Source organism: Leucoraja erinacea, chromosome 18, assembly GCF_028641065.1.
Source record: "Leucoraja erinacea ecotype New England chromosome 18, Leri_hhj_1, whole genome shotgun sequence".
NCBI lineage: Eukaryota > Metazoa > Chordata > Chondrichthyes > Rajiformes > Rajidae > Leucoraja > Leucoraja erinaceus.
This window is the reverse complement of record NC_073394.1, coordinates 17581807-17606709: the sequence shown is the minus strand read 5'-3', so window position 1 is coordinate 17606709 and position 24903 is coordinate 17581807. Positions and strand designations below refer to the sequence as shown.

The window sequence follows — 24903 nt, the reverse complement described above, 5'->3', positions numbered from 1 at the left end:
TCTTAGCTGAGGTCTACATCCTGAAGGTGCCAAAGTCCTGAAACTGGTGGTGTTTATGTGAATAACTGCCAGAAGTTAAACCAGTTAACTTCTGGCATTTACATGAATAGTGCTGGTTAGCTGGCAGTGTTTACATGAGTGTGGGTGTTTAACTGTTGGTATTTACATAGGTTAGTATCAGCTGATGGCATATACATGCGTATGGGGTAGCTTGCTGCAGGTGTTTACATAGGATGTACTGGTTAATTGCTGACATTTACATGGTACATTCCAGTTAACTGCTGCACGTACATGAGTGTGTGCTGGATAACTGCTGTGATCTACATGAGTATGTGCTTATTAAATGCTAGCGTTAATGTAAATGTATCCCTCCAGGTCAGCTGGTGTTCAAGGTGTTTTTGACAGTTAACCTATTACACTAACTCGTTGTTGGAATAGATATGATTGCTGCAGTTTTTATCCCAATGGCCAGAGTAATCCTAAATGCATGTACCCGTCAATGAGTCTGTGCTGCTTCGGCTCTTTAAACTGTTGCCACAGCTCTGCACGTGGAAACAAGGAACTGCAGTTGCTGGTTTACCAAGGAAAGACACAAAATGCTAGAGTAACACAGCAGGTCAGGCTGCATCCTAGGAGAATTTAGATAGGTGACATTTTGGGTCTGGACCCTTCTTCAGACCAAGGGTGTGCATGTGGACAACTTGATCACATGACTTAACATAAGATCATAACAGAAGAAAAAGAGAAAACAGGAGACCAGTCAATCCCTCTTGAATCCTCTATCAATCATTTAATATCAAGAAACATGTTTATCTGTCTTGAATAAATGAAATGATTGAGTCTCCACAGACTTTTTGCATATAAAATTCTGCAGGTCAAGTTAAGAGTGTTTCATTGTCATATGTTCCAGGTAGAACAATGACGTTCTTACTTCACCTGCTTCTGAGGTGAGGGAATTTCTCCTCATGCCTGACACCTTATTTCGAGATCATAGTTTTAGATTTAGACATTCCATCCATGAGAAAAATCAGCACTGCTACTACCTTTACAGTCCTGTAAAACATCTGTATGTTTCAATGTGATCACCCTGCATTATTTCAAATCCAGGAGAGTATCGGACCAGTTTGCTCATGGGACAATACTCTCGTGCTAAGAGTCAATCTGGTGAGCCTTAGTTGCATTCCCTTTGAGGATGAGACCTGCACTCAATATTCCTGGACTAAATGGGCCCAATTGAATAATAGTACTGGTGTCCTCCAATTTTATTTTTTTTGCAATAAAGGCCTGCATAGCATTTGTCTTTCTAATTGCATGCGGAATCAACTTGTTAACTTCTAGTGACTTGAGTACACAGATGACCAAGGTCCTAAACATGAACATTTTTTTAGTCTCACACCTTTTTAAAAAAGTAATCTGCTGTTTGTTTTTTCTCTCGACCAACATCAATAACTTTGGGTAGAAAGGATCTGCAGTTGCTGGTTTATGAAATATAGACACAAGTGCTGGAGTAATTCAGCTGGTCAAGCAACATCTCTGGAGAAAAAGGATGGGTGACATTTTGGACCGGAGCCCTTCTGACTTTGGGTACAAGTCATAGGGATGACATAGGGATGACAAAAGCCAGACAATGAGCTGAACTGAAAAGAGGCCATTGCATGTTTGACATGCTGTTACCCAGTGACTAGGCTGCCCATATTGTATCAAAGCAGTTCTGGCTGACTGATAATATTGCTCTGTTAAGTTTATTATGATAGTAATATAAATAAATTGCCTTTGACTCCCCTTGCTGTCTCCATAGAATCAACAGCCACTCTGAGCTTTATGATCAATTTGCATAAGATTCAAAATCCTAATAGGGCTCCCAATGCCGATCAAAATGTCAACACCTTTTTGTGCAATTCATGTGTGGAATGAGCTGCCAGAGGAGGTGGTTGAGGTAGGTACTATCATAACCTTTAAGAAACGTTTGGACAGATACATGGATATGACAGTTTTGGAGGCATATGGGCCAAATGCAGGTTAGTGGAACTAATATAGATGGGACATATTGTCCGGTGTGGGCAAGTTAGGATGAAGGGCCTGTTTCCACACTGTAAAACTCTATGACTCATCCATATGACATCCCTGTACCACTCTTCAGAATTTGTAAAATTTGGTGGATATTTTTAGTTAATTTCTTTATTCGGTTTTATTACTCTTGGTTAGGTATTTATCCTGTTCAGAATCCAGAATCATATTTTTAAAGTGGCATCAAGCCACTTGGCGAGAGGCGGTGTCATGGGGTTTATTTTTCTGCTGAGATGATGGTGGAAACAATCTCAATAGTAACTTCAAAAAGTGTATTTAATAAAAAATTGCACGGGAGGAAGTCGCAGGAATTTGAGGGAAGGGGAGAGTGAACAAAATTGAACAGCTCTCTCAGTGAGCTGGGCTAAGCATGATGGAATGAATGGCATTCATCAGTGTTGTAAGCTCTCATGATTCCTGGGTACCATTATGAGATAAACCTATTCCCATTCAATTAGTCTAACCCGTCTCCTCATTTTGTGAGATTGGCTATTTCAAAATTGTACATCTGGCTATCAATGTTGGTGAGGAAAATGTTAGAAGCTACGACTAAAGATGTTTTAGCAGGGCATTAAAACAATACAAGCTAATAAGGTAAAATCAGCATCATTTCGCGAAAGGGAAACCATGATTGACCAGTGTGTTGGAGTTCTTTGAAGATGTAACATGTGCTATAGATAATGAGAACTAGATTTCCATGAAGAAGTAACTTGAAGATGTAACATGTACTTTAGACAATGGGAGCTAGCTTAGCCCAGCTCTCTGAGAGAGCTGTCCAATTTGGTTCATTCTCCCCTTTGCCCAAATTCCTGCAACTTCCTCCCATGAAATAGTTATTAAATACCTTTTTTGAAGTAACATTTGAGACTGTTTCCACCATCATTGAGTAGGGTATTGCAAAATATAAAAGCTCATTGCCTCAGTGGTAATGTATTGGCATGCATAAAAGATTGGCTGGATAACAGCAAACAGAAAGCTTATATAAATAGTTTTTTTTTTTGGAGAGAACAATGCTTTGAGTGGTGTACCACGGGGATTGGTGCTGAGGCCTTAATTCTTTACAATTTGTATATCTAATGTGGATGAAGATTCCAAACGTATGGATGCCAAATATGCTTATGGTACAAAGTTAGACAGGAAAGTTCATTTTGATTGGGTCATGAGGAGATTACCAAGGGATAGAGATAGACTGAGTGAGTTGTGAAAGATTTAGCAAATGGAAAATAATGTGCGATAATGTAAAATTGTGTACTTTGTCAGGAGAAGGGAAAAAATATGCAATTTCTGCAAATGGCGAGAGGTTACTGAGCCCTGAGATGCAGAAGGATCTGGATGTCCCAGTAAATGATTCATAAAAGGTTATCATGCAGTCAAGCAACTAATTAACAGTATATTATTGTTTACTGCAATCATTGAGAGGGGCAAAGTTTGGCGCTGTCCTAATTTTCCAGATTTTGATGATGGTATTCACTCAGTGATCACCACCACCCAAGGGAATCGTGAGATTTTCAGAATATTTTCAGTTATTTACCATTATAAAGTTGGGACATGCCCTCACTTGTGACTTCCTGGGATGAGGCATATGTGTGTGAACCACCTAGGTATTCTTGCCTTCATACATGAAGGCAAGATTTTAAGAAAAATATTGCTGGGTTACGATTACATATTTCTTAAGCTCCTTATTTTGATCATAATGCTCTGTGGACTGCTTCTCTGTAAGTATTATCATGTTCACTTTGGTAGATATACAACCTGTGTTGATAATTTGCATTTTCCACTTTCACTTTCTTTGATGTTCAATGTGAACCTAAACAAATCCACACTGTATATCTGCAATTCCTGTATATCTTTAACAACTCTGTGTTCTCCTTGAGGTTCTGTCTTTGCTCTGATATTTCTGTGACATTGTCTTTTTATACATTGAAAATAAGAGGGAAACCAAGAAGAAGGTCACAAATGCTCACAAATAAAGGGACAAATATTCAGATTGAGCATTTTATAGAACAATACAGCAGAAGAAAAGGCCCATTAGTCCACAATTTCTGCACCAAACATGATGCCAAGACCATCTCTTATCTACCTGCACATAATCCATATCCCTCCATTCCCTGGATATCCATGTGCCGATCCAAAAGACTTTTAAATGCCATTGTTGTATCTGCTACAATTACTACCCCTAGCAGGGCCTTCCAGGCATTCACCATCATCTGTATAAAAAGGTTGCCCTGCAACATCTCCTCTAATTGTTGCCTCTCTTATCTTAAAGCTGTGCCCTCTAGTATTTTATTTTTCGATCCTGGGAAAAAGTTCAAGTTCAAGTTCAAAATTATTTGTCACAAGCACCATAAGGTGCAGTGAAATGTAGTTTACCATGCAACGTTACAATTAAAAAAGGACACAATGCACAACATAATTCAAAACAGACATCCACCTCAGCATTCTTCACTGTGGTGGAAGGCAATATAGTTCAGACAGTCCTCCTCCTCCTCCTCCTCCTCCCTTGTTCGCCTGTGGTCGGGGCCCTGACAATCCGTAGTCGCCACTACGGACGACCCGATGTTCATTCCCTCTGGTTGGGATGGATGGAACGCCGATGTCGGAACAGGTCGAGCACACCGGAGCTCCCAAACAGCCACCTCCTCACCGGAGACCGTGGCTTGCAGATGTTGTAGGCCGCACGCGGTCGGAGCTCTTCGCCAGCGACCCCCGGCGAGGGTTCGCCCGCTGCACAATGAAAGGTCCGCTCCACGCCTGCCGCAAGAAGTTCCACAGACCGAGGCTCCAAGAAGTTGTAGGCCACAGGCCAGCGGTCGAAGTGCTTCTCCGGCGACCCCCGGCAAGAAGGTTTACAATGTTATAGTCCCCGCTGCGCTGCTGCTGAAGCTATGGGCCCAACTCCGGGAAAGGCCGCACCAAACCAGCTGTAAGACCATGAGGAAGTTTGGACTGTCTATCCTATCTATGACTGTTCTAATTCATACATTTCATCACATCTCTCCACAATCTCCGACGTTACAAAGAAAACAATCAAAGTCTGTCCAATCTGTCCCTGTAGCTAGTACCCCCAAATTCAGGCATCATTCTGACACACCTACTCTGCACCCTTTCCAAAGCAGTGACAAACAATTTGATCTGAAAAATATTAGGTCCAACATTGCTGCCTTCCCTTCAGACTATGAATTGTCAAGCTTGGTTACGTGCTGAAGCTTTTGAATGGAACTTGAGTCCCATATTTTCTGTCGCAATGATACTACTGAGTGAGGGCCAGGAGCTGGTAACTTCAAATGCAATCTGTTGTTTGTTTTATCATTTGTGCATTGTTTTTTTGGTCATTGTCTATGCTTTATTGGTCTTTATTGTCTATGCCCAACAGGAAATGAGCACATTGGTTTGGTGGAGGTTCCTTATTGTTGCAGTGGGAGCATCAATTCCACTTTGCAAGAGGACCAGCGAACTCCTCCCACTTGCTTTGCTGTCTATATTATGCAGAATACAGTTAGAAGCCACCACTCAGCACTTGCAACCATGCTTCATGGGTAGCTAATTAGCACCACCTGATGAGGCTAATAGCCTAGGGGTCACCTATGTACAGGATTGAACCTGAGCCTGAGCTCAATTAGATTCATCAGTAATTAGCTGTTGTAGATTTTTTTTCTTTAAAGATCTCAGTCAAACATCATGTTGTAGACTTTATTTATACTAGATAATTATGCATCTGTTGCAAAGAAGCTTACTATTATTTTCATTATTTTCCATTTGACTGGAAGAATGTTTCTTGAAAATAGCAGCATGCGCAACCAAAACCAATTTTAATAAATACTCTTTTATCATAAACTTGATTTGCAGAGCAAATCATGTTCTCGGCATGTTCCACACAAACAGCACCCCTTGTGAATGACAATTGTCTTTTTATGCAGTATACCCTCAGTATCAAGAATAACTTGCTTCCACTCCTAGCCCTGAGCGTTCTGAGCTGACTGATGAACTAATGTGGGACCAGATTCTTCTCCAGATGGGACACAAGGTGCCTGATGGCATAGGAGACATGATCCTTGCCATGCAACAACCTGTCGTGTTTCATACTGAAGGTCATTGTGAATTTGCTGATAGGTAGTTCCTAGACTCCCACCGGGAACCTTCATTGTAATAGACACAAAATGCTGCAGTAACTCAGCGGGCAGGCAGCATCTCTGAATAGAAGAAATGGGTGACGTTTCGGGTCGAGACCCTTCTTCATTGTCAGAGGTCAATGTTGTACAGCAAAGAGCAGGTTGAGTGAGCACTTTTTCTGTTGTAGATGCAGTCAAAAGCCCCTCCCTATATATGCCTTGGTGAATAGGATGATGAGGACTTGTGTTTGAGCATTTCTGTTTGAACATAAGCAAACACAAACACCATCTGCAACTTACACTTCAAATACTGGGGTTGGGTGACCATGGTTCTGGCAATTAGCACAGTAGATTAAATATTTTCCCATTAGTCTATAGCTTGTAAGAGCTAAAGATGCTGCATTGTGGCAAGATGGTTTGTGTATAATTGTTGGGGCAACAATCCAGTTTTGTTTGATATTAGTCTTCATTAAAGGTAGCTCAATGCAGAACCTCTCAGTTAGGAGCATGAAGCAAATGTACAAGGAATCAAATTGTTGCAGGCATGAGAACATGTGAAGAGTGTGCTATGATCCCTTCCCTTTGCCAGTGTCAAAAACTTTAGTGAGGCTGAATATGCCATGAATAGTGCTGCTTTCCTACATTTTCCTTGATTGTTGCATTGTAACGATCACGTCCACGATACCTCAGAGATGGACAGAATACACTTCAATTTGGTGAGTAATCTTGCCTACGTAAAAGGGGTGGTGATTGGTGATGCAAAACAGGGTAGGATTGTGAGAAGATATGAAGAGGCTTCAAATGCTAGTGCCACATGCTAGTGAGGGCAGGAATAGAAGGATAGGCCAGATTAATATTTGGCTGAGGAGCTGGTGCATGGGGCAGAGATTCAGGTTTTTGAATCATTGGGATCTATCCTGGGGCAGAGGTGACCTGTGCAGGAAGGATGTGCTGGATATGAACTGGAGGGAGCCCAATATCCTGACAAAGATTCACTAGTACTACTTGGGAGGGTTTAAACCAGATTGGCTGGTGGGGGAGGAGGGATGAGAGTTCCATTGCAGAAAAGAGGCAGATGAGAAATTGGAGCCGAATACTGTAGTCAAAGAGAGCAAGATTAGCCGCCATGACAGGGAGGTAAATGGCACAGTGTGAGGAAAGATCAGTGGCTTAAACTGAATTTATTTCAATGTTAGAGACATAACAGGCAAGGCGGATGAATTCAGCATATGGATTGTTTCGGGGGACTGGGTTATTAAAGCCGTAATAAAAACATGGCTGAGAGAAGGGCAGGAATGGCAGCTCAATGGGTATAGATGCTACAGGCCGGATAAAGACGCAGATAAGAGAGGAGGTACGGAGCCTTTATGATACTGGAGGACATCACTACAGTGCTCAATGCATATTCTTGGTGGGGAACATGAGGAGTGGGCTGTTGTCGAGTGAGGCTTTACGGATAGAAATAGGAAGGGGATAATCACTTTGATGGGATTGTATTATAGGGCTTCCAATAGTCAGCATGAATTAGATGTTTAGGAAGATTACACATAACTATAAAATTAAAATGGGTGTATTAGTGGGACATTTGAACTTTTCTATTATTGATTGGTTCTCCCAGAAACTAAATGACTTTGACGGGGTGGAATTTGTTAAAAGTGCCAATAAAACTTCCCTCATCAATATATAGACCAATCAAGGCACAGCATTGGACTTCCTTTGAGGTAACAAGATTGGACTGAACTGTCGGTGGGGAACACTTTGGAATCAGTGACTATAATCTATTTGTTTTAAAGTAATTATGGATAGGATAGGACTTGTCCACAACCTAAGGTCCTAAGTTGGAGCAAGGCTGATGTTGGAGGCATTGGGCGGAACTTACAGAAGTCAATTGGGAGAGTCTGTTTGCAGGTCAGACACCAATTTCTACAAATGGGAGGCTTTCAAAAGTGACATAAAGAGAGTACAGGGGCGGCATGTTCCTATTAGGCTGAAGGGTAGGGCTGGCAAGTTTATGGCTTCACGGTGTCCACAAATTATGGTCTATCCTGAAGTCCACTATGTTTCTAATTGGTAGCTTTGAAGGGACTCTTGAGTTCACTACAAAGAAGAGCCAAGCCTAGCTTAATGAGAATGGCCAAAAGATCCCAGGAGCTCATTAACTGTAAATGGAAGACATTCCTGGGCCACAAGGAAAAGGAACCAGCTCTACGAGCACCCAAAGGCCTTGTGGGCCACTTTATTTTAATATAATTGATCACAGCAGATACTTTGTCTACAGTGGTGTTAATCAAATGACAACTGCTCATTATTTAATCAGTTTGTGATGGGGTTGCTTGAGCAATGACATCTGGTCACAATAGCTCTTTGTCCTTCTTCAAGATATACATATTCATCTTGTCCGACAGATGGACTTTCCCATTATTGATTTGATAGATGGCAGTGTTGGCAAAGTAGCATTCCTTCAGTCCTGCAATTAAGTGACAGCCTATGTTATGTCCTCGTCATGAAGTGGAGCGTTAACCACATTCTTCTGACTCAGAGACAAATTCTATCACTGACACAAGCTGTTGCTGTCAGTGGTGAATAATGTGCTTGTAACAAAATTGCTTCTACTTATCAGGAATTCATAGCATAACATGAATTATTCATTATTACTCTCCATTTACTTTAGAATATATGCCAAGCCATCAACAGAAGAGGAAAATGAATCACTGTGTCTCAGACATTTTGTACTGTTTATTTCTTCCTTGTCTATAGTTATTGACAGATTATAGATAATGTTGAAGATGCAAAACAGAAATTGGGTTTACTCACAGAAAGAAATGCTGTAAATTATATCAGTACTTTAGTAGTTATGGAAAAGGTCAAGGACAAATCACACGTGAAAAAATTGAATTGGAGAAGGGCATTTAAAAATTAATTCAGTGAGTTAAAAAAGGAGCTGTCCCTGGTAATCAAAGATGGGCGGTAAAAACAGTGTGAACAGCAAGAAGCAAAGAAGGGCCAGATGGAATCTATGCATGAGGAGGATGTGAAAATATTAATGGCTGGGTTACTCTTGGTCATTAAATGTATCAATAATAAGATTGAATATGCAGTAGAAGCTTATGATATATTTAAAATTTGTAATTCAATGGACAATCAAGGTGGATTGAGTGATGAAAGGAATTAGGAGGAACAAAGAGTGTTTCTAAACACAGGCAGCATTAAAGGGAACTAAAGTATATTACCATAAAGTGGAAAATGGCCGTCAATGGAGGGGGTTGAACAAATTAGGGACTAAAGTGATGAAATGAGAGAGAGGGCATTTGTGAGTATAAAAAGAGTGGCTAATATTTTCTTCACAATTTTCACCCTTGCAAAAGGGGACGAGGGTGAAGCTATTGATATTCAAGTCAGTCTTTCACTGCACATGCTTGGTGCCAGAAGACTGGAAAGTTTCAAAATTTTCACCCAAGTTTTAATAAAGAGCAACTGAGCAAAGAGCAACTAGAGATGAGAAAATCATGTTTTACACAGAGAGTGGTGAATCTGTGGAATTCTCTGCCACAGAAGGTAGTTGAGGCCAGTTCATTGGCTATATTTAAGAGGGAGTTAGATGTGGACCTTGTGGCTAAAGGGATCAGGGGGTATGGAGAGAAGGCAGGGATGGGATACTGAGTTGGATGATCAGCCATGATCATATCGAATGGCGGTGCAGGCTCGAAGGGCCGAATGGCGGTGCAGGCTCGAAGGGCCGAATGGCCTACTCCTGCACCTATTTTCTATGTTTCTAACTAAAGGGGAAAACTCAGTAATTACTTGCCATCAGCCTATAAATGCTGGTGTAGAAATATTGGGCTAGAAATTCAATTTATGCAGTGATTTAAGACTGCAGATCCTTATGTGTGTGCAATGTGTATCGAGTGCATGCAATTGATGTGTTGTGGCATGCTGACACACACATGTGTAAAGTGTGATTATGCATATTTGAGAGTTGGAGTAGTGATGGTTGTAAGATTGTTGTTGCAAAGTTGTTGGGAGATGATATTTCATTGGCCTTGACCACATGTTGAACATTTTAAACTTCTTTGTGTGGTGGTGGGACCAGGTCCTTGTGGCACTATTCTTTGCCATGACTTCACTCCAAGTACTACTTCATATTATTCCTGGATAACTTCATGGGTCCTCAAACATTCAGAATATCTCTCTAGGTGTCCACTTTTTCAACAAAAATGCACAGCTCAGTGGAATGCTGGTAAGAATCAGCACGTCAGTATCCTTTTATCAGTCTTCCTCTTGATGGTTCCAAGCTGCTCAGTGAGTTCCAGCAATGGTTTGAGGCAGTGAACACTTCCCCTTTTCAGAGATTTCAGTCAGTTGTGGTGCATTTCAGCTGGTACACGAATCCTCAAATCACTCTCAATTGAAATCACGCTCATATGAAAAAGCAACCAAATGGTATTCTTCAGATTTACAAATTATTGCACCAGATGTGCAGTTAGCACTGGAGCAAACTGCCACAAATCTCTCAGCAAGACTGCTTAGTGCCAATTCAAACCGATTTTCAGGCCAAGATCCATGCAAAGATAATTGCCATTCAGAAAACCATAGGTTTGCTGGGATTTGTTAAATGCAAATGATGTTTGATTAACCTGATGAAGAAAATTGAAAAAAAAATAACATGGCTGATGTGATATTCAGGGGTTTACAAGAAGTATTATAAAAGTGGCACACCGTGCCAAAACCTATTAGCAAAGATAAAACGAGCAGTAACTGTGGACACAGCATTGATTATGGCATAGAAAGCAGAATGACTATTTTTCTGATCACAGAAGACTATACAGTGGTGTACCCCAGGGATCTGCTGACAGTTTTGATTTATATTAAAAAAAGTTAGAGATAATTGGGATTTTCACCTTGTTGTGGGAGTAATTGAATTATTAAGAAACTTGAAGAATTTTGGTAGACCTATAACATTTGTGTCAGTAATCGTAGGTGACAGATTTAAGGTCAGTGTCAAAAGGACTAAAAGGTGTCTTTATGAAATCATTTTCTCATCAGCAATTTTTTAATGATCTCGAATGCACTGTGTAGAAGGATAGTGAAAGAGAAAAAGATCTGCTGGAGAAAAATGTATTATACCATTTGGTTATACAAAGAGTCAGGGATGAACACAGTGGAGCTTGTTCTATGCAGCATAATGCTGTTATGCATGATACAAATACTATTATATCATAAAGCAATAATCTCGTTCTCTCTACAGTGACAGTGACTGACAATGAGATGCACCAGCTATTTTGCATTGGTTCAAAATTATTCCCACTTTACAGTATAATGCAGTAGCATAATTATGAAGCCAACTTAAATATCCGTCACCATGAGATATTTATCTTGGGGGAAATGAAACTCGTGGGTTCAAATCCCAGTTTTGACTCTTCCAGGAGATTTGAGGTACATAAAAGCACTTTCATTTTTTTTTAATATAATATGAAAACCTTAGGATCTAAGAGTAAATGAGTAAAATAGAATGTGGTTTTACTCTTCTCATTCTGGTCTTCATGGGGCCTCGAACTGTCAGAAAATTAAATACACTGGAATAATATTATGATTCTGCTTGAGACGCTCAAAACTAAGCTATCCCAATGCCAGGTACATTGGTATGTTTTGGTTGCAGTATACTGTATATTAATAAAAATGAACCAAGATATTTTGTATTATCTGAGATGGAATTGTACCTAATAAACTGGTGGAATTATAGGGTGGCTAATGGACTGTGACGGAACTGGAGCTGGCTTATGGTGATCAGATTTTAAAAAAAGGGGATCTTGTGTGGGGAGGAACTGCAGATGCTGGTTTACACCAAAGATAGACACAAAATGCTGGAGTAACTCAGCGGGAGAAAAGGAATAGGTGATGTTTTGGGTTGAAACCCAGGGTCTGAAGGGTTGGTGAAAATTGCCCAACGCATCACCGGTTCCTCCCCTCCATTGAGTCTGTCCAAAGCAAGCGTTGTCTGCGAAGGGCGCTCAGCATCGTCAAAGACTGCTCTCACCCCAACCAGAGACTGTTTACCCTGCTACCATCCGGGAGGCGCTACAGGTCTCTCTGTTGTCGGACCAGCAGGTCCAGGAACAGCTTCTTCCCTGCGGCTGTTACATTACTCAACACTGTACCTCGGTGACTACCAGTCACCCCCCCCCCACCCCCGGACACCAGGAACAAATAATTGCACTACTGTGACTGTATGCACGTAAATATAGTTATTTATTGCTCATATTCTTTGTCGCTCTACTAGGGAGATGCTAACTGCTTTTCGTTGTCTCTGTACTGCACACTGCACAATGACAATAAAGTTTGAATCTGAATCTGAATCTAAAAAATGGATCTTCATTGTTGTCAGCTTTTTAGACTCGTAGATAGGCCTTCAGCCATTTTCTTGGTAGAACCTGCAGATCTACTTGCTCCTGTTGAATACTTATGCTCCTCTAAATGTCACATAAGCTGCGGAAAGGAGAGATGATAAAACTGGGCATCCCTAAACATTCTCCCATGAATAATACACTGCTTCAGAAAAAAACATTTATATTTTATTATTGCTATATAGTTCTCAAAATCAATTATGCCTATTCATTATAATATATTTGAATAAATGTGTTTACAGAAAATAAATTGGCATATAAAGTAGCCTGAAATCCATTATATAAAACTACTTTAACATTTAATGTGAGCAATAATTCATGGGTAAGTGCTCATGATATAAAAAGAACTATTTAAAAAAATAAATAACTTAGCATTAATTTAAAGTTGTATACTAATGTGAGCTTTAAGTCCAAAATTGTACAATTATTTGCTATAACACATCATGAGCATTATTATAATAGCATTGTAATGTTATTAAATATGCTGCAATTTAATATAATTTTAAAAGCACAGGCATTAATATTGCACTGTTGCAATACGTTCAGCTTTGTTATTGAAAATGCCCTGGGCTTTTCTGACCAAAATTCAGGACTGGTGCATTAGTCTAGCTAATCCCTTTTCCTATTTCCCTCCACCTCCTCACAGAACAAAACATCAAAAAGCATAGAATAATTCATGAGTCAGCTTTAAATGTGATGTGGCCTTGTACATTGAGGCTGCAATCATGACACCTTGTGAGTGCAAGAAATTTTTGATTACACCTGCACAGTGGAAGAGTGACATCAGTGAAGTGAAATGGTGCGCAATTAATAATGAATGCCTGATCGTACTTTACTGGGGAACTGAAGTGAGACAGATTGACAGAACATTCTGAAGAATGGGGCTGTCATTTGAGTTCTTCTGTCAGCTTCCAATTCTCATCTCCCTGATGGAGCCCAGACAGTTCTCTATTGCTAATCAGTCGGAGGTTCAGCTGCTCTTTCAATCCAAGGTTTATTCTTCTGGCCATTTTGCTGATTTTCCAAGTTGCTTCCCCGCTTGCGTCATTGGGAAGGACTCCAAAATGTCTCATGGGATGATTAATTGACATCCTGTATGTGCAGGATAAGATAATCTCCTGACACTTCAGCAGTTGAACAGCCAGGAAGATATTTTTCAAACTTGTACCTGTATATGATTTATTCACCAGTTGTCCTATATTTTTTGTTTACCAACCCAAATTTAATTTTCATATGAGTGATTTAGTCCAACAATTATCCCATACAAATGTGTCTTTGGATTAACTATTGCTGTTTGAAATAACTTTCCTTGTAAAATATATTTGTTGCATCAGAAAGTGCTGGAGTAACTCAGCAGGTCAGGATAATCTCTGGAGGGAATGGAAAGGTGACTTTTCAGGTTGGGGCACTTCTTCAGATTGATTGTAAAAGGGGGGAGAAAGCTGGAAAAGAGGTCAAGACTCTATTACAGCTTGGTAATGAACTTAAAAAATATATTTTAACTTCTCTTACTATGTCCATACCAAACTTTCTGTCATGGGCCTCCTCCATTACAGAGTCAGATTCAGATTCAATTTTAATTGTCATTGTCAGTGTACAGTACAGAGACAACGAAATGCATTTAGCATATCCCTGGAAGAGCGACATAGCAAACGATTTGAATAAATAATAATAAGTGTCCGGGGGGGGGGGGGTGATTAGCAGTCACCGAGGTACGTTGTTGAGTAGAGTGACAGCCGCCGGAAAGAAGCTGTTCCTCGACCTGCTGGTTCGGAGAGACCTGTAGCACCTCCCGGATGGTAGGAGGGTAAACAGTCCATGGTTGGGGTGAGAGCAGTCCTTGGCGATGCTGAGCGCCCTTCGCAGACAGCGCTTGCTTTGGACAGACTCAATGGAGGGGAGCGAGGAACCGGTGATGCGTTGGGCAATTTTCACCACCCTCTGTAATGCCTTCCGGTCGGAGACAGAGCAGTTGCCATACCATACTGTGATGCAGTTGGTAAGGATGCTCTCGATGGTGCAGCGGTAGAAGTTCACCAGGATCTGAGGAGACAGATGGACCTTCTTCAGTCTCCTCAGGAAGAAGAGACGCTGATGAGCCTTCTTGATCAGAGTGAGGCCAAACGCACCTCATATTCCCCTTGGGTACTTTATATACCAACGGTATGATCATTGAATTCTCCAATTTTAGTGAACCCCTTTCACCCCTGTCTCTTTCTTGTGGCCCTCCACCCCGATGTGCATCCATTTCTCCCACTAACAATCCCCTCTTTTCCACCTCTCATCCCCTTCCACCTCTGCTGCTCCCTCTTGCTTTACATCTCACTCCTCTTATCTCATTATCGGACACCCTTTTATCTTGTCTTTGTCTCTACCTGCTGTCCACTCATCTGCCAATCAAACCTCACCCCTCACTATCCACCCATCACTTGCCAGGCTTTGTCCCAGCCCCATCTCAAAATTCCCTTGTCTGCCAGTTCCTTGTGTGTCCATTTTGTATCAGAGTAAGATTAACTTGCTCTATTTAAAGTCTTTTTCTGGAGTCTATTATAAATAGTAAATATATTTTAACTTCTCCCTTCCAAGAATGTTGCAGTTCTTGCATAATCACCTTACGTTCATTCTACCATTGTTGACTCTGAACTTTGAAATGGCATCCGTAAATGTCTCTGCCTTGCCATTCAGCTCTTTGCTTCATCTGCTTCTTTGGCATTGTGACATTTTTGAATAATTTCATTTTTGTGGAGCACCTCAGGATAATTTGCCATTTTAAAATGTAAGCTGTTTTAGTCTTTCCATTTATGTCAGAGGCTGTTAATGAGATTATTACAATTAGAATCAAGGCTACTGTGGTTACTTTTGTATTCTCTGGATAGGATGTCTGGTTGTATTTTAAACGTTTTTTTCATATCACACTTGGCAATGTGTGCGTTTGGTACCAAGGATTATATATTTTTATAATGATAATGAGTGTCACAGATTTGACCACATTACCAGCACCTTGTGTTGATAGCATGAAACAACTATTCCAGACAACCGTTATAAGATTATTGTAGTAAACAGTGGTAAATTGATGTTATCTGGTCGGCATGTATGTGTATAGTTCCCCATCCTCTTCTCTAGGTTTACAAATTGTTATAATAAAAGAGATCTTGCTTGAACAAATAATGGTGTGTACACGCCACATACAGTTATTAATGTCCAAATTGGTCATCAAATTAGTTTAGGGTACACAAAAATGCTGAAGAAACTCAGCGGGTGCAGCAGCATCTATGGAGCGAAGGAAATAGGCAATGTTTCGGACCGAAACCCTTCTTCAGACTGGTTTTAGTACAAATTAGTTTAGTTTAGTTTAGTTTAGAGATACAGCGTGGAAACAGGCCCTTAGGCTGACCGAGTCCACGCCGACCAGCGATCCCTGCACAATAACACTATCCTACACACATTAGGGACAATTTACACATACACCAGGCCAATTAACCTACATACCTGTACGTCTTTGGAATGTGGGACGGAACCGAAGATCTCGAGACAACCCAAGCGGTTTCTGGGCGAACATACTAACTCCGTACAGACAGCACCCATAGTCAGGATCAAACCAGCTGTAAGGCAGCAACTCTACCATTGCGCCACCGTGCCACCCATTAGTCTAGTTGGTCCCTCTTTGTATTCTCTCAGTTAAAATTCTCTCAGTTAAAATGTATACCGAGAGTTGCAAGTCTGCCTGAACTTGCTGGTCGATTTATGCTACTCCGCTATGTCCCTCAATATTAATGGCACCTCGGCTTGGGCGTCACCATTATTACATACTGGATTTGCCCATTGAATATGCCCAAGAAAGTCAGACGATATTTGAAAGCATAAATATATTTTAGTGACATTGCTAATCCAATATTAATTAACAACTCTAAACCAGAGAAAGGATCATTTTGAAATCTTTCAATAAAAACAGAAATTGAAGGAATTGTTCAGAGAGAGAAATAAAAAATCATTGCCCTGCATTTATTTCAGATGTCCAGTATTACCAATAGCTCATGTTCACATTTAAACTAAAACAAAATGAAAACTTAAACTAAAATTTAAATGAGAAACTAAATTAATATTTAACAGTTTACAGTGTATTGTACATTCCCCTGAGAATTCATTTAAAATAATTAACTTTAAGTTTTTTATCTTTGCATTTTCCCTTTAGAACATAGACCATAGATTGGTACAGCACAGGAACTGGCACTTCATAATTACTGTACTGAACTTAATCCCAAAATGAACTAATTACATTTGCCTACACATGATCCATACACCTCCACTTATCCATGTGCCTGTCAAAAAGTCCCAGGCACCCCATCCTCTCTGTAAAAAAAAAAAAACTTCCTCTGTACATTTCCTTCAAACTTTGGCTGTCTCACCTTAAAGCTATGTTTTCTTGTCTTTGACATTTCCACCCGTGAAAACAGCCTACCCTGTCTTAACCTCTCATACATTTCTATCCAGTCTCCCCTTGTTCTAAAGAAAACAATCCAAGATTGTCCAACTTCCCCTTGTAGCGAATACTCCCTAATCCAGTCAGCATTCTTGTAAACCTCTTCTGTAGCCTCTCCAAAGCCTCCACATTCTTCCCGTACTGGAGCAACCAGAAGAAGAAGGGTCTCGACCCGAAACGCCACCCATTCCTTCTCTCCAGAGATGCTGCCTGTCCCGCTGACTTACTCCAGCATTTTGTGTCTACCCTCGATTTAAACCAGCCTATGCCGTTCTTTCGTACACAGAAAGATCCTGTGCTATATTGGGCCTTATTGATCAGCAAGGCCTGATATTCATGCCAAAGTTCATGCAAACTTCAAGTAAGACTCAAGCGGGTGAATGGTGTGTATAAGTTTTCACCATTTTCATCATTCAGTGTAGGCTTTGGGTCATTATGCCCTGAAACATCAGCAATTGGCTGAATAATCTTTGATAAAAGTTGAATAAAGACTGTGAAATTGCAAAGTGTCTGAATTTGTTGTAACCATCTGACCATAATGTCAATAATTCCTTTAATTAACTCTATACAAAATAATAATGTTGAAAAATTGCATTAGGTTTGTGCGTTAACCTGTAGTATTTCTACTTTTTGTTATATTTATGTTGTCTTTAACAGAGCTGGTGTATAAATCTGAAATCATGAAAGAGCAGAAATCTTCATTATTTCAGTATGTATTTAACTTTTCTCTTTTGTCTTTTAGGTGGAACGTGAGATCGCCATCTTGAAGTTAATAGAACATCCACATGTTTTAAAGCTACATGACGTCTATGAAAATAAAAAATATTTGTAGGTATATGTTTAGTATTTATCTGAATGCACGTTACGCTGTTTGATTTACAGTGAATTGCTTTATAATGAATGTGATTCTGTTCACTTTATTTGCAATTTTGATGTATTTGCAAATAATCAAAAGAATTTATTGCAATTGAAATGTCTTTTTAAAAGGTTTGTAGTTTGCTGCATACCTGAAAGACCCGAATTTCCCTTTTATTTCAATCTGGACACTTAACATTTTGAGATCAGTGAATGTATGTTCGGCTAACAAAATTTGGAATCAATGGAATAGATACATTATATGAAGAGGTAGCACAGTGGATTATTTTATCAGCCATTCACATCCAAGGTCTGGCTTATACTGCAAATGTTTGAGATGTAAGTGAATTTGTTTAGATCTTTAGTGTTCTGTTATCATTTCACATATCGAAACTGTTCATAATTTTCCAGTACATTAGCTTTCTCACTTGGAGTGATTTGAAGGATGGCTAGTTGTGAAATAGAGACCTGAGATGAAGTAGAGGCCTCCTCTATGCATTTCACGTGTACTGACAGAGCAAACCCTGAGTGCAAAAGCTACAAAATGTCCCTACCTAACTTTGAGAAAAGAAATTACTGAAAAAATCTAAATGAATATCTGTGCATGTGACTGCCACTTATCGTTAATAAGTTTCCTGCTTTAGTTAAAGTATAAGTTTAAAAGATCAGCTTGGATCTTATCTCTAGGCGACCATCAAGATTGGAGAATTCTTTACCAAAGGATTTTCTCCATGGTGCTACATTTGTAGCCCTATTTTGTGACGGTACCTTCAGGAGTCCGAATCATACAGCATGGAAACAGTCTCTTGACCCACGGAATCCACGCCTACATCAAGCACCCAGTTATACTAATCTTGTTTTATGCTTCCCTCTTTTCTATCTAATCCCCCCAGCTTTTACTACTCACAAGTACACTAAAGGCAACTTTAAATAGCAAATTAATCTGTTTGGGATGTGGGGGGAACCAGGAGCACCTGGAGGAAACCATGAAGATTCTGCAAACTCCATACAGATGGCACCTGAGATTCTGGGTCACTGTATTAGTGAGGCTGCAGCTCCATCAGTTGCACCGTTGTGCTGGCTCAATGTTTTACACAGATTCTGTTTAATAAAAAAAAAATTCATGCTGTTATGGTGACCAACATTTAGAAACCTGCTATCGTGTCAGAGATGGAGGGATTTGTACAGATGCCATACGCATCTATACTGGAATTCTGTGCTGTCCTTGACCTGCTGATGTTTAGCCTATTGGTTTAGCTAAACAAAAAATGTTGTCCATTTCTTAGAACCGAAAAATATTTCATGGTAGATGTAGTTTTTTTTATGCCATCTCCGTGGATTGTCACCTTGTCGTGGAGAAGCTTGTGTGGTCCTGAGATCATTAGAGTGATGCCGTCTGGAGATATGCTCCTGGTAGGGCCACCCATGGCGGTAAGATCGAGGGGGAGGTCTCTGACAAAGATCAATCCAACCAAGTCCTCAACAGTGGAACAGGCGGAGGATGATGGCAAACTTTAGTATAGTGTCACATTGGCTGAGAGGGCGGATGAAGGCTGCAGCAGAAAAGGATCCCCGGTCAGCTTGGACTCCATGCCACTGGATCCTGACCCAGATCTGTCAAGGACCATGTGGTAGCTGTTTATGCACCAGTCTCCCCACGTTAAACAAAGTCACGCACAGTCGTCCTCCATAGAGTGGACAGTCATACCCGTTTCGAGTGACCACCGATGATGATGATGATGATTTTAATGCATTTCTTACTACTGAATGAAAGAGTTAAGGTGACAGATTTGGAATACTGGAACTCTGTACAATGATCTTCCTGGTCTCGTTCATGATGTTTTGAGGGCTTGTCAAATGAAAACGTTTTCCTCTGGCATACTGAGAGTGACCAAGCAGTTTTTGTAGAGGGCTATAGCTCATATGCTTCAACCTGTGATGTGTTCAATCTTTGTAGAGGGTGAACTATTGAAAATAATATAATTTATTACCTCCTAAGATGATAATATATTTTTGCAACAAGTTCAGACAGTGTATTACAGTCTGCTTTGCGTTTTCTTTTTGAGGAACGGAACTACATCTCAGTTATTTTAAATATATATAAGGAACTGGAGATACTGGAATCTTGCACAGAACACAATGTGCTAGAGTAACACAGAGGGCCAGGCAGCATCCCTCAAGGACATGGACAGGAGCCATTTTGGGTTGGGACCCTTCTTCTGACTGATTGTAGTGGGGGAGATGCTTTGTCTGCCCTTCACCTTTCCCAAATTTCTCTCCCCCACTACAATCAGTCTGAAGAAGGATCCCGACAAGTGATAACCTACCCAGCTGTATCCAATCATCGCTTCCAGCTTTGTTGCGGCCCCTCCTCTTTTCCAGATTGCTCTCCTCTGCTGCAATCAGTCTGAAGAAAGGTTGTAACCTAAAACATCATCTACGCATGTCCTCTAGTGATGCTGCCTGACCTGCTGAGATGCCCCAGTAATTTGTGTTCTATACCAGTTATTTTAACATCTATTGTGGCAAGGCGAGTCAAAAAACGAAGAAGAAATGATGAATCATTTAGGAAAACAATTTAATAACATTATGTCAACATGGTTTCATGAAAAGCAAATCATGTTTGACACATTTGCTTGGATGTAGGTTGTAGCAAATTAGAGCAGATAGGGGAGACCTGTAGATTTGCTGCATTGGGAATTCTAATGGCAACTTAACAAGGTGCCACATAAGTGTGAAGGAAGGAGCTGCAGATGTTTACACCGAAGATAGACACAAAATGCTGGGGTAACACAGCAGAACAGGCAGCATCTCTGGATAGATGGAATGGGTGATTGTTTCAGGTCAAGACCCTTCTTCAGACTGAGAGTCAGAGGAGAGCTACAAAATACACATAAATGGCTGGTACCCAAGATAGGAGCTTGTCGTATTGCTGGAAGTGTATTAATGTACTTAAAAAATCTTATCACAAAGAAAACATATAAAGAGGAGGCACAATGTAAGGTATCCAAGTTTGTCAAGGATGTGAAGATTGGTGAAATGGCAAGTTGTTGATAGGGGGTATTGTGAGTCTAAATGGCCAATTGATTGAGTGAGCAGGCAAAAACCTGGTAAATAGAGTTTAACGTCCAGGTTCAGGAACAGCTTCTTCCCTACAGCCATCAGGCTATTAAACACTACAACCTCATAAGCTATGAACTAAAATAGACTATTATTATTATTGCGCTGTTATTGTTTGTTCTTTTTTTTCTGAGTTTTGTTATTATTTATTATGTTTACATATTCTGTTGTGCTGCAGCAAGTAAGAATGTCATTGTTCTACCTGGGACATATGACAATAAAACACTCTTGACTCTTGAAAGTCATGCAGTTGGTAATAGGAAACAAAAGTTATATATTAGTTAAATGAAATCTGAAAATGAGTGAAATGCAGAAGGATCAAGATATTGTCCATGAAACACAAAAGCTTAGCAGGCAGATACAGCAAGTATCTAGGAGAGCAAATGGCAAGCTGGTCTTTATTGCAAAAGAGTTTTGGGTTTAGAAATAGTGAAGCTTTATTACAATTATATTAAGTGTAGGTGAAGCCGCTTTGGAGTACTCTGCATTGACTTTACTAAGACAAGATACAGTAGAATTGGAGGCTGTTCAGAATTTTCTGTTTTTATTTTGAGGTGAAATTGCCACATAGGTGCACTTTATGCCTCGACAAAATGTATTCACTATTGAAAATAAATTACAATTGGTATGTTGTGAACCAATTGCTTAGGCAGAAAAATACTGAATTAATGTTCTTAGTCAAAGACCGTTTGCCAGTTCTCGGTTTTGCTTTACACGGATGCTGTCTGATCTATTGTGTTTCCACCACTTTTTGTCCTTATTTCAGATTTATCAATATCTGCATTTTTTTCAACTCTCACACTATTTGTGTGAGATTAGCAGTGTACTTTTAAGAACCTGTTTTGAACCAATCTATAGACAACTACCTTATATGAAGTTTCCCCACACTGTCTTCAAGACTGAGAAATTCTGCAGCAGGGGATTTTCCCCGATGGACTGAATATTTAGTCTTGTTCAGAATATACTGGGTGCTGGAAACAAAATCTGTTTATTTTCCTTTTGTCACCATAAAACAAGGACATAGAATTGCACCAAGTTCACAATGTGAAATGTATATTCTATACCAAACACTTATTTTCTTTATTAAAAAAAATATTGTAATTATATTTACCTACCTGCCTCTCTCACCACTCCACTCACTTATTTTAGCCATTTATACAAAGTTATCTTAAATGTTGAATAATGTATGTTCTGACTTGGTCCATAATCATAAACATAATTTCAATCGTTTTACAACCTTCCATGCATCTCTTCTGCTTTTTCAAACCTTTTCCAATATACCAATGAAGTATGACGCCTTATACCTGACACTATGACAAATGGAAACATATTTCTCTCTACCCTGTCCAATCTTTCCGGGACTTCAAAAGCTTCTAATTTTTCACAATACCTTGCTGAAACAGAAAGAAAAACTACCAATTACTTGAGCCTTCGATCATATTTTCTATTTACTTTAGACCAGATTGTCACTTATTAAGTTTTTTTCATGGGCTCATCACTAGGTCTTGGCTTCTGTAATGTTGAGGTCTTGTAGATAAAGCCTAGAATGTTGTCAGCTATGAGCAATCTTGTCAGCATTTGATGCTGTCATTAACCAGCATATGCAGTTCTTCGTTTCTAATTTTTGATGCTACTTTGATATTCAGTGATCCTATGTTAGCAAGTCCCAAAGTCTATTTCAACTTAACTGGTAACTGTCATATTATTTTGGCCAAAATGCATCTCCTCACGTTTACTGCAGTTGAATGTCAGCTATCATTCTTTGGTCCATTCTCCCCTTTTCATTTTCAATTTGACATTATCTTTTTTTTTCTGTAATTATCTCCACACAGTATCCTATACTTGGGAAATATCTTCAAATTTTAATGGCCAAATTAAAATATGAACAATGAACAGAAGTGCCCTTTGAATGAAGTTTTTATCCACTTCCCACTCTGCTACTCCTTTACTCTAACTTCCCCACTCGGCAAAAATAGTTCACCTCCTTTTGTGATCAGGTGCAACTTTTTAGTTTCCACCCTTCTACTTGTAAAACTTTATTCCAGTTGTCTTGCGCCTCGCCAAACCTGACCCAAGTTGGTCACCGCCTTACTGTGATGTAGCCTTTCCAAAAGTGTAGGTGAACATCTCCAAATCATTGCTTCACATAGAATTTTCACTTTTATGTGAAGGGGGGTACGGGGTACGATCCCCTACCTGAACTATTTATCCCAGGAGGGCAGAGGGAGAGAGCGAGTCGGAGCTCCGAGTCTAACCCACAACAGACAGAATCCGCACCACGGGTTACCGGGCCTCGGGAGGAGTTGTACAGTTTAATAGCCACAGGGGAAAAAAGGATCTCCTGTGGCTTTCTGTATTGCATCTTGGAATGCACTTGCTAACTTCCTTTTAAATTCTAATGTTTGTCATAAATCATCCACTGTGGTCTATGCTGCCTCCATCAGTTAATGCAGTTATTTCATTCTGTCTCTACTGTGAACGTTGTTGACTGGTCATCTCATTTTAATACATGCCGTTATTTTGACTAGACCCCGGTTCTTCAGTGCCCATTTACTGTTCAATATAGTGTTGAATATTATCTCTCAGGCAATTTACTTTGCTCCTGCAAAATCCCTCGTAATCCTGAGGGTTTTTTGTCTGCTGTCTGGACAGGCTATTGACAGAGAGTGCTCACAATTTCGAAAGCTTCAGAATCTAAGATGGACATTCTTGTCACAAGTCATTGGTATGAATTTTCTTTGTGGTTTGGATCACTGATGTCATTGAAGTTTACTTCCAATTGTATTGTTAAAGTAGAAGCAATTGTAATGTTTAACATTCAGGATTATGTAAAATCTAGTTAACATTTCCAAATTAACTCTCAGGCATTTAGATGTTCCTGCAAATCCCTCAGAATCTTAATATTAATTTTCAATTTTATGGATAACCCTAATCTCTGAGAGTGCATCTCTCGAAAGCTCCCCCTCTAAGATGGACCCTTGTCACAAGTCCCTATGAATTTTCTTTTGTCCCCCTCTCACCCCTCATTGAAGTTTCTTCCCCTCTCCCCTCTAAAGTAGAAGCAATCTCCCCCTCATTCAGGATTTCTCCCCCTAGTTAACATTTCCCTCTTAACCTCCATTCAGTTTATAACCAGATTCCTTCATGAGTACCAAACCCTTATCTCATCTGGCTGAGAAAGAGAAGGGTGCCTTTGTAACTATATTATAAACACTTTACAAGGTACAAAATAATAATGAATCAAACACATACACAGAAGTAAAGAAGAAACTTTAATCATGTAAACAATGAAGTCAAAACAATCATTTTCAAATCCATTCATTTCAAACATTTAATGGGACTCACAATCCACATGTATTAAGTTAATTTTATATTGTCAAAGAGTGTACTAATCTCTATTATGGCTCAGGACACTATTAAGCACTTCGTTCTAACAGAATACAAAGACTATCTATTACAAGGAGAATATTTACAGTATATCAATGTTAAATCTAGCACTAAATGTTGGAGCCAATATGTGTGCACTGTGGACAGCTTGATTGTATTCATGTGTAATCTTTTCTTTGATTGGACACGCAAACAATATATTTTCACTGTACCTCAGTACACGTGAGAATAATAAACTAAACTATAATTCACAATTAGCTGAAGTTTTCATAATTGAACATGGAATCCCTGCAACTGTAATCAGCTTTCTGCCCTTGACTGTGCGTGTTTTTATTCTGGAATTTGGAATTGGATTCATACTGCAATGGTGGTAATTACTGATCATATTCCTGTCATTGCAACATCAATTCGAGGCCATTTTTGTTCCTATATGCAGCGGTGACTGTTCATTCAATCAATAATTAATAACATTGTCATTCTTTAA

General features: G+C 39.7%; 1 protein-coding gene across 10 annotated transcripts in view; it reads left to right on the top strand.

Annotated features, from left to right (window-relative positions):
* The window catches only part of LOC129705702 (serine/threonine-protein kinase BRSK2), a 702405-nt gene that overhangs the window by 394164 nt on the left and 283338 nt on the right, over positions 1-24903 (top strand). For all 10 annotated transcript variants that reach the window (XM_055649416.1, XM_055649414.1, XM_055649422.1 and 7 more), the window contains exon 3: positions 17800-17885. In XM_055649416.1, the coding sequence (XP_055505391.1) occupies positions 17800-17885 (86 nt within the window). The remainder of the gene's footprint in view (positions 1-17799; positions 17886-24903) is intronic.